Source organism: Calidris pugnax, unplaced genomic scaffold (genome assembly GCF_001431845.1).
Source record: "Calidris pugnax isolate Ruff unplaced genomic scaffold, ASM143184v1 scaffold25, whole genome shotgun sequence".
NCBI lineage: Eukaryota > Metazoa > Chordata > Aves > Charadriiformes > Scolopacidae > Calidris > Calidris pugnax.
In genome coordinates, this window is record NW_015090805.1 from 10,447,619 (window position 1) to 10,458,829 (window position 11,211).

The following is an 11,211-nucleotide window of genomic DNA, read 5'->3' on the forward strand; positions in this document are numbered from 1 at the left end:
TGACCTTAGGGAGTTTTAGAAGGCATGATCCTCGAAGGCGCTGATTTTTGTGGGAGTGAAAGGGACTTTATGGAAGTCAGATTGAAAGCTGCCTTATTTTTTAGCATGTAATCAGAGTGTTATTATTGAGAGATACAGGAAAAACTCTGCTGAGTTTCAGGAAGCATGTTTTCTTCTTGAAGTGTGAAAGCCTTCGTTCCTGGAAAGCTGGGAGCATCCCTTCAGGGTAGAGGATTTGCCCATTCAGTAAGTCAGGTCTCATACAGAAAGATTGTCAAGGACGTATTCTTGGCTTCCTGACTTCATGTCAATGGACTGCAAGGTAAATTAAATCTGTAAATTTAATTTACAGCCCTCATCTGAAAGACCCCAGGGCCCTCACTCTAGTGAAGAGAAAGGTGGATGAAGTTCATCCAGAGTATAACTTCTAGAGCAGAAAAGTTTGTACCTCTAGTGACAGAACCACCTCTGTCAACTTTATGCATCTGAAGAGTCCCCATGCTCATGAGAACAGTCCACTGCACAGTTCAGATACTTCTAAATTTACAGAGTAGACAGTAGCACTACCCTTTCTGTTACACCCACAGAAGAGCTACAGACTTGTAGAGTTTTGTGAAGGTATTTGTGAACTATGAGAGTCATTCAATCAAGCTACAGCCCTTATAACAGCCTTTTTTATGGAATTATGTACTTCTACATGCTGTTGCAATACTCTTTCTAGGTAGCCAGTTTAGCAGAGTTGCAAACTATATCTGACAACTCCATCTCTTGCCAGTAATTCAGAGCAATACCTACACATCACAGTAATTGCATTTAATTAATCATAGATTAGCTTTATGAACATATTCTGTGAGCCGAATTCCCTGGAGCTAGTTTAAGGGGCCCTATTGGTAGGAATAGCAAAAAATAAGGGAGCAGAACATCAGACGGCGGGCGCTGTTTCTGGTGCATGGGTGTCTTCACGAAACAGGCTGAAGGCACCTGTGCAGAGCAAGACCTAGTGTTGCCTTAGCATGCACAGTGTCAAACAAGATGTCATCAATGTGCAGATAAAAGACAGAAATTAACTCCACTAGGGGAAAGAAGGCTCCTAAGATATGTTATCCCTTATTAAAATGACTAAGGAATCACCTTCAATTGAGGAAAACTTTAGCAGTGACTTTGAGATGATGTCCTTACCTCCTGCTTTGCCATATATTTCAGGCTTCAAGCCATGGTAACTGGGGGTCCTGGGGACCCTGGGGCCAGTGCTCCCGTACCTGTGGTGGAGGAGTTCAGTTTGCTTATCGTCACTGCAATAACCCAGCTCCTAGAAACAACGGCCGATACTGCACCGGCAAGAGGGCCATCTACCGCTCCTGCAACGTCACACCCTGCCCAGCAAATGGTAAGTGCCTTCCTGCTCCAGCCTCTGTGTTCATTAGTAGTAAATATTGAACATCTACCGTGAAAGGAAACAACAAAGCTCCGTCATATTTACTCCAAAATGTCTTTACCAAGGCAAGACGTTCATCATAAATACAATACCGTAATTCTTCCCCCATCCCCACCCTGACGCCATACAGAAAGAACTCTTGAATCAAAAAAAATTTCATTCCTGGAAAATGAACCGTAATGCAAACTTTAGTCCTTTAATGCTTATTATGTCATGGGAAGATTTCCAAGGTAAAAGAGTTGAAGGATTTGAAGGCCAGTTCTAAGTAAAGAGGTGAAGTGACGTAACCTAAAAGTCATGCAAAAAAGAAATTGGAATAATAGATGGGCATAATGATATTTGCAGCACGGTCTGAAATAGTCACTAATGATGTGAATAATTCTGCAGCTAAATCTTTCCGACAAGAGCAGTGTGAAGCAAGGAATGGCTATCAGTCTGACGCAAAGGGTGTCAAGACATTTGTTGAATGGGTCCCCAAGTATGCTGGAGTACTTCCCGGAGACGTTTGCAAGCTCACCTGCCGAGCCAAAGGAACTGGCTATTATGTGGTATTTTCTCAGAAGGTAATGGCATCTCCAATCATGATTTCATGCTCCAGTTTAGAAGCGTCCTGTGTCTTAGAAGTCTTTCCATACAAGGGAAAAGAAGTTAATCATATGATTCAAAGATTTAACCGTGTGATTAGATTTAATGGTTTGTCCCACTGATTATGTATTAGGACCAGAATTGGCCTCTAGAATGAGAGCAGTTTTTCCACATCTCCATACGTAAATTCATGAAAAATATGGGCCTCTTAGAGAGCTCTGCACTAGTTTGTTTTCAGTAGTGGATAAAGGGTTTTCTGCCCGGAGAGTCATCTGTCATTCTGGCGTTTTCTGGAGGTCAAGGAGTAATATGAGCAAAAGAGTAAGTCTTACCTTGAGTTATGTTAAGGGAGTCCAGAGTAACTCTTACGGAGACAATTAATTTAAAACAATTAGCCAATTAGAACAAACTGACCACAAGTTATATCTATACTATCAGATGCAATGCAAACTTAAATGTTTTCCACTCCTACATTTGCAGTTTTCTGCCTTGAAATGTTATGAAGGTTAACATTTAGATATAGATAGCTCAAATGCACAGCTATTTACAAGTACTGTCATTATTAATAAGCTGTGAGAACATCAGTAAAGCCAGGGTAAATTTAGTGCCTTATGGTGGAGTTATCTGTTATTGCTTTCAGCCTTTTGCTGAATTTCATCAGCTTTTGTGCTGAGAATGTTAGAGAAACTCGGTCTGGGCTGTCAGGGTAGGCCCTGTTGTGTATGAGTGACATAAATAAGTAACTGGGTTTTTCTAGCCAGATTTCACAAAAACAAATCTTTTCCATGGTGGTTTTAACTAACAGTGATTTGATTGCCTAGGTAACTGATGGTACTGAATGTCGACCGTACAGTAACTCAGTCTGCGTCCGGGGAAAATGCATCCGAACGGGTTGTGATGGCATCATCGGTTCAAAGCTCCAGTATGACAAATGCGGGGTGTGTGGAGGAGACAATTCCAGCTGCACAAAGGTCATGGGAACCTTTACCAAAAAGAGGTATGGATCTTGAGTACTAGTAAATGTACCTTGTTGTGCAAACAGTAACTCTGCCATGTGCTTCCTTTCTTGCTGTCTCTAAATGCAATTTACTTTCACATGAAGATTGAAAAAAAAAAAAAGCACATTGCCTGTGCTTTATTGCACTTTCCAGATGTTTACAGCTGGCCTCTTAACAATACCCTGAAACTGGCAAATAATCAACTGGCAAAACACTCTACCCAGTCCATTTCTGACACAAAGTGCCAGTGATACAGGTGAGCACCCAGTAATAGAGAGTTTGCCTAGAATAAGGCATAACATCTGGTGTTACTCACTAATCTTGCTGGTCAGCTGGTTCGTGGTTTCTAGAGGAAAGGGAAGAGAGGAGTGAATCAGAAAGTTGTTGGGGTCAGAATAATCTGGGTGTATCCAAAACTTTGCATTTCCCAGGTGGTGCTGTGTTAGCAAGTACATGCTGAGAATGTGTTTCATTTCATCTAACGTTGAATGGCAATGAGGACATCCCACCTGATTTAATGACACTAATTCTTTGTGTAGTTAGTGGAGAGAAGCAGATAGTATCAGAGCACAGCTGTAAAAGTCTTCCTTCATAGCTGAGAGGGATTATACCCTAAAAATACATTTTCTGACTGCTGAGTATATGTGGAGCTTGGATGACTAGATGAGATGTCAAAAGTAAACATAGGTTTAAACGTGGTATTTACTATATCCCTTCATGTCCATTGGCATAATATCAATCTCCAGATGGATTTTTTTTTAAAGTCAAAATATTTATAGCAGTTATCCTTAAGACATTTTTCTGTCAGAGTTCAGCTTTTAACTGTAATAAAACTTAATACAAGTAAAATAAAAAGGAATTGGCCCAATGATTTTCCTTGACCATATTGAGAGCATCAGTAAGCTTTGTAGTGAGATAACAATGTCAAGTAAGTCTGCCTTCTGTCTGAACTCTTGTTTCCCTCCCTCTTTAATTCTAAAGATTCATATATAAATTATCATTTATATAGATTCCAAGCTCTCACAGGACTGCTGGAGTGATCTACTCTTAGAAACTTTCAGTTGACAATTTCTACTCAATATCTGTGACTGCATTAGTGTACTATCTTTTCAAATGCACATAAACATGATTTTGGTTTATATCTTCCAAATTCCTATGTAGCATAGTGAAAGCTACCAGAAGTTGAAATCTGACTCCTGAAATGACCTTTTATTTCTATACATTTCAACATACTGATTAATAGCAGCCAAAAATGGCTTTGAGAGTGAATTTATTCTAAAAATAAACATAACTAATCTTCTTCCTGGTAAACCAATGATTACTCACCTAAGGATGCCAAAACACCTCTGCCAAAAAGAATGACTTTCCATCCAAATTAGTTATTATATAAACCAAATCTTTTCCAATTTGTAAATAGTGAAATGTCTGGGATGTCTAAATGAAGAAGACAGTGTGACTTATTCTTCATGTGATTCAGTAGTGATCCTTGTGCTGAAAGCCAGGCTCCAGCAAAAATGTTAAAGGGACTCCATGAATTTCAGTGATTCCAGATTTGTAGCATAGATATATTTGGAAATGGTGAGATTCTATTATAATTATTCCTGTGAAGTTACCATCTTACTCCTCAAATCATGCCATTAACTTAAATGAGACTTGTCAGAGAGTAAAATATTAATTCAACCTCAATGCGTTCAAAAAGTTGTCCTGTTTAGAAAGGAAGAGTCAACCTGTAAGTAACAAGCATGGTCTGACTTGATTTTGATTTAACACTGGGGTGACGAGGATTTATGTTTTGCTGGAAATATTGCTTGAGACAATTCCTTTATGTGAATAATTGACTTCAAAATAAACCCCTCATTAAAATAGTGAAAACTTTATTGTCTGTAAACTTGTTTATACATGTGAAAGAGCAGTGGCTGTAGTAAAATTATCTTTTCTCCGCTGAAAAATAGCAGCTCCTGCATTGCTGTCCATTAGAAACCAAACTGTAGAAACCTGTACATTAAAATGTACTAGGAAACTATTGAATGTACAAGGGGAAAATAGTATTTCCCATTGCAGACAATTGCCATAATAACTTTTTTTTGTACTTTTTTCTTTTAAAGCAGTCAAAACATAATCTTCTGGAAAACTTGTTTCCTAAGAACTTTCTTAAAAGGCGGTAACACCAAATAGTCAGAAGTTGTGAAACAGGAGAATTAAGGCTGTAAGTGCTTCTCTGTGCACGTGGAGTGTTAAAGTTCTTTGTGCAGATGACTTAAATTCTCCAGCTTTGCTTTTAGTTTTTAAACAAATGATTTTGCAACTTTAATAACATGTTCGATGTTAATAACAGTTATTTTGGCAACTGTTATGTAAAAATATTTGTGCAGTACTGTAGAGCAGAGTCCCCCCCAGCCTGTTTTTTGCACCATATTCCTTCAGGTTTATGGAGGTGCTAAATCAATAGAGTTCTAGTTATTGTCCCATAACAGCTGAAAATAGTGGGGGAATAGCACAAGCATTTAATCTCTAGTCTATGCAGTCTCTACTTGTGCAGACAAACAATTCTCAAAATTATCCGTCTGTTCTTTAGACCCCAAGGGAGAGACCTTCATTTTTATATATTTTTAGAATATTTTCTCATTCCTTTTTTTCTAGAAGTTTCAGCACTAAACTTTTCAGGTATGAGATACTTGAAGAATGGTTATGTCACAGGTTTAGAAATGAAAAGGCATGTCTCCAAAGTCCAGCTGGTACCTTATGGATATGTATAGTCTTTAGATTTTTTTCTATATATCAGTAAAGTTAAAATAAATAACATACTTGAGATAGTGATACGTTCCAGCACACTTGCAGGTTTTGAATGCTTGTCACTTCCCATAGAAGAGTTAAATATCTTTTTCTAATCTGCATTAAGTTACTTCATAAGTAGCAACTGAGAGAACTCTGTGATGGTACAAATTAAACATTTGGGTGCACCTTGTATTCGACACTTGACAATTAATCTTCAGCTTTATGAATTTCAAAGTAAACAAATTTTTTCTCAATGATCAAGACTGTTTCTAAATGATCCCAAGGTACCTCCATCCAGCTGTTTCTCTGCTCATGCTTTCCTTAATCATCATTATAGCAAAGACAGCAAGAAACAGCTGTAACCAATGCATATCTCATTATCTTCCTTTGGCAGGCAAAGCATGCATCGTATTTCATATCTCCCACCCTTTGCTGAAATATATAAGCTATCTGTTATTTTTCATTCCTCTTGTATCTGATGCACGTAAAATCATTATTAGAGCTAAAGATTAAGCAATTTGAAATAAGTGCAGTAGATATTTCTTCAAGAGCGTAAAGAGCAATACAATAGACAAACAGTGGAACCTGGTTAAACTAATCTTAGATGAGCTTCAAGCCAGATGGATTCAGGGCCTGAACTAAAATGAAGCAAAATGTGTCATGCCAGTGACTTCCTTAGGCTTTGCAGTAAGAATTGAGGATTATTTCACACTAGCTACTGAATACTCTTTTTTCTTTTTGCTTCATTCAGCAAGGGCTACACAGATATAGTGAAAATCCCAGAAGGAGCAACCCACATCAAAGTTCGTCAGTTCAAGACTAAGGACCAGAGCAGGTTCACTGCCTACCTGGCCCTGAAAAAGAAAAATGGTGAGTACCTTGTCAATGGAAAATACATGATCTCCACTTCAGAAACAATCATTGACATCAACGGGACTGTCATGAACTACAGCGGCTGGAGCCACAAAGACGATTTCTTGCACGCGATGGGACACTCCGCCACGAAAGAGGTTCTTATTGTGCAGATACTGGCCACTGATCCAACTCAACCCGTGGATGTCCGCTACAGTTTCTTCGTGCCAAAGAAGCAAGGGCAAATGACTAACTCTGTCACCAGCGGCGGCGGCAGCAGCAGCAGCAAAGTACCTCCACAGCTCACGCAACCCCGCTGGGTTACGGGGCCGTGGCTTTCTTGTTCTCGAACATGTGACACAGGATGGCACACCAGGACTGTCCAGTGCAAAGACGGGCATGGAAAATTAGCTAAGGGATGTCTTCTCTCTCAGAGACCGTCAGCATTCAAACAGTGCTTGTTGAAAAAGTGTTAACCTGTGGTTGTGATCTTCTTTAAAAGAGGTTTGAGTAAGCCATTGTTGACATACTGGTATTAGGTCTGCCCAGACAGAGAGAAGCAAAAGGCTTCAATGTACTTACCTACAGTCTCAAATTATGGGCAGAATCTGCCTATTTGGACCAAATGAAGATGTGCACTGCTTTAAATAATAGTAGGGTAATCTTAATATGTCAAAAAACTAAGCATTAAAGTTGTTACAAGCCCTCTGTGTCTGCAAAAATATAAAATAAAATAATGCAAAAGAAGAAAAACTAGTGAATGGAGGATCCTGAGATATCTGAAGGTTACAGAATCATCTCCCCTTTTTCACCTACCTCTAATACAGTATGTCCTTAGAAAACGTCACATGTATCCATGATACCACAGTAGCTTATTTTATACTGTTTTGTAAATACCTTTCATTTGGTATGTCACTTTATATCACTTGGTTCTATTAAAATATCAAAAGACAAACTACATAAGCAGAGTGATTGACCAAAGTACTCTGCAGCCCTTGTGGACTCGATCCATTCTTCAGAAAGGGCCGCAGATGTTTTACTGGAAAATAAAAAGCTTGCTGCTGGTTTTAAAAAGCAATACCTTTTGGTTTTGACAAAAGGAAACATATTTTCGTGCTAGGAATATCCTGGCAGCAGATCATTATTCTATGACAAATACTGTGTTTCCACCAAGAAGTTCTCAGAAGGAGCAGTGCAGCAGCTTGCAGACCAGGGATTCCCGCATGTGCATTGCTGAAATACCAGCACCATCAGCGACTCCTCACCCTGTGTGTGTCAGAGACACACACACAGGAGAAGGATTTGGCTGCTAGAAGGAATTTGTGTCCACTTCGCTTGTAAACCTTCCGCCAGTTCCAGCTGTGTCACAGCTTGGGGTCCTTGTTGACGATGAACAAAAGCTGCTAGCTTCTTCTTTCCATAAAACAAAGGCATACTGTATTTTGTAGAAACTAGTTAGAGAACCAAAAATTACAGGTAAGATAATCAAGTGTCTTCTAAACTCAGATATTCTGAGGCTGTGTTCAACTGCTTTCTCTGTTATTTTCTCTATGGCTTCCACCTTGAATCTAACAATGTGTAATGTACCTAGATCTTCTGAAGAGGCTATAAAGGTCAAAAAAACACAGCAAGCAGTTAATATTTTGTCACTGTTTTGTCCATCATGTCTAACTCTGGTATTCATCTTACCAGCAAAAGTTTGTAACTATTTGTCTTGATTGTTTTGTGTGTGGTTTTGTTTTTGTTTTGCTTTGTTTTAAAGCTACAGAAGGCATTCATGTTTTGTATATCCACCCCATCTGGGAGGAAGAGGGGTCACTAGGAAGTCAAACCACATCAGGATGTGGAGGACTTGCCCTATACCAATAAGACTGTTTCCACAGTACAGGCAGTGGCAGGTAATTGCTTTCACTGGCAGCAACTTCTGAATCCCATTGTTGCCTGGCAGAAGTTCTGTGACCAAGGATGGGGATTTCACCTGATGCAGGTACCAGGTGGGGGCCTGACAGCGACCCTGTTAAAACCGCTTCCTTTTATATCAGCGGGCTTTGAATTAAGCCCTGGAATAACAGGTACCGAAAGAAATGGTTGGAATACGTTGTTGAAAAAAGAATCTCATCTGCCTTTCATTCCTTCATTCATCCACACAGGCGAGTGTGAGGCTGCAGGAGGATTTTCAGACAAGCCTCGCAGCTGTAAGTCAGTGGTTCTCGAGCGCTGAAATCCCCCAGGCTCCTCTGAAAATCCCAGTCGTGAGGTCAGGAGAGAAAACTTGTTGGCCTGTGTAGCAAGCAGGGCAGGACTCACTCCGGGCTGACACAAACATGTTTTTGCAAGTGTGGCATGTTTGTATGAATCCTAAGAAAGCATGTGATGATTTCAAAACAGCGTAGAATTGCTACATCTGCAAGTATGAAACCTGGAGAAGTATCTATTTGTGTACCCTGTTCTAAATAAACAGAAAGAGGGCAGGGCCTCCTCCTCTGTCAAAATGAATTACCAACGGATGTTACTAGTCGTCTTCAGCTTCCAAGAATGGTGTGACCTTTTATTAGGAGTAGGCCTATGAAAAATTGTGGATCTTGAGGAAAATTCCCCACTTAATCTGTGATCCCACCCTAAGAACTCAGATCAAGGGCTCTGAATAGTTTCAGAGTTCTAGAAAGTAAAGATTTAGGCCTTCTCTACCTATTAACAGAAGATCATTTTGAAGTGTCTTATTTTCCTTTCAAGTAATCTAATTTTTATACGTATGTATATGTATTAAACATGTTCTAGAACCTCTCAAAAAAACTCATAACAAATAGAAACCGTCATGAGAGAAAACATACGGAGACTTAATGTGTCTCAGCATAGAGTTAACATTTGTCTTGACATACAGCTGCTGTATGAAGTGGCGTTTGTTTTTCCTGTGTTTTATCATAATAGAGACAGAATGTGCAAGTATTTGTGTTTGCATCATAGTAATAATTTATTATATATTCAACAGGATGAGTAAAGCTTTTGGATGCTGTTCAGGCTCCAGAAGAGTAATACCATACGCGGGTATAAATTCAAAGCTTTCTTAGATCGAGTATCTTTTTTCATAGAAAGAGTTTATTTATAAAAAATAAATAAATATGCGAACAAACCACTATAGCGATTTTTCCCTTTTCACCAGTGTAGTAATGAAGCAAATTGGCATGATCAAAAAGCAGTTGCCTGTAGATGGTGAGAGGGCAAAGGGGACAGACGAAGGAAGCAAGCCTAGAAGTGTGATTTAATGCTAGGTCAGTCTGCTCTAGTTTGCACTTGCTTTTTAGCTATTCTTTGTAATCAGATTCCAATTTCAAACCTTGCTTTTATCAGTCATTGCTGTCTCATGTAACTGATAAATGAAAAATTGGTACAAGGTATGTGACTTTGTCCTTTCAACTTCTGTTCTCAACTAAATTCCTTGTCACTCACACTGTTATGTCATTGTTTACATTACTACCGAGGGTTGCCAAACAGGATTCATAAAATGCATCCAGGGGATAGAAACCCAGACGATTGCTCTTTGCATAGAAAGAAACAATCCTCAGTGTTAAATTCACTGCTGACTTTTTGGGACGCATCTCCAGCACCCATAGGTGGAGTTGGACCCCTAAGCGTCGGTGGGTTTTAGGGCATCTGCTTCTCAAATAAGACAATCTCGCTAGGAAAAAAGCTGTCATTTTTGGTTTGACTGTATACAAGAAATTAAATTTAGCTGCCCTCCTGTGGAAACAGTTTTATCACAAGGGGGAGAGGGAATAATCTCGTGGATTAATCACAATTGTAAAAAAAAAAAAAAAAAGAAAAAAAAAAGAAAAAAAGCAACACAGCACTGAAACTGTTATAAAATAATTTATTGTTTTTACAACTGGTATGTGAACGGATGTAATGAATTTATTTATTCTTATTTAACAAAAATACCAATTGTGCAAATTCTATATTTAAAATGTTTTGCTATCGTCTCCGTCTCTCTTTTTCTTGCTCTCTTTTAATTTATGCTTCAAATTTGTGTTGAAAGTACACCTTGTGAGTTTACATAATGTATGGCACTGGTTATTTTTTGTATGTTTTTATTTAGAAAGCTTTCTGCATGAAACAGGAGTATATGTGTATACATGTGTGCACACTGTATAGATGTATATCCTTCTTCCGCTACCAGCTTTTTCTTAGAGAAGTTGTAGATTTTTAGTTTTGTGACACCTCCTCAAGGACACTCAAAGCTCCTGGTTACACTTCACTTCTAAGATCTCTCAACTAGCAAGTCATAAGGGTCTCTGGACCAAAAAATAACCCCATACCAGCTTCTAAAGAAGTCAGACAGCAGATTTGGTTCGCACAGGTGGGTGCAGCTCATGCTGCACGCCTCCGTGATTTACCACCAAAGCTGGTAGGAGTCAGTGGGAGCAAGTTCAGGCCAAGTTCAGGCCTCTGGTCAATGGGAGTCCTCCAGATGTGAATGAAGTTTCTCTGAGTTGTCAGGGTGTCAAGTGAGTCTTCTCTCATGCGGCTTCTTATGTTTAAGTGCAAACACTGCAGAGAGACTCTGGGGTG

At 39.2% G+C, this 11,211-nt stretch overlaps 1 protein-coding gene across 1 annotated transcript in view; it reads left to right on the forward strand.

Annotated features, from left to right (window-relative positions):
* Positions 1 to 10,462, forward strand: part of ADAMTS5 (ADAM metallopeptidase with thrombospondin type 1 motif 5) — a gene marked incomplete at its 5' end in the record, with an annotated part of 43,743 nt that extends 33,281 nt beyond the window's left edge. Inside the window, 4 exons of the mRNA XM_014938004.1 lie at positions 1,204 to 1,387; positions 1,823 to 1,998; positions 2,842 to 3,017; positions 6,545 to 10,462. Coding sequence (XP_014793490.1) covers positions 1,204 to 1,387; positions 1,823 to 1,998; positions 2,842 to 3,017; positions 6,545 to 7,121 — 1,113 coding nt within the window. The remainder of the gene's footprint in view (positions 1 to 1,203; positions 1,388 to 1,822; positions 1,999 to 2,841; positions 3,018 to 6,544) is intronic.
* Positions 10,463 to 11,211: the final 749 nt, after the last annotated feature.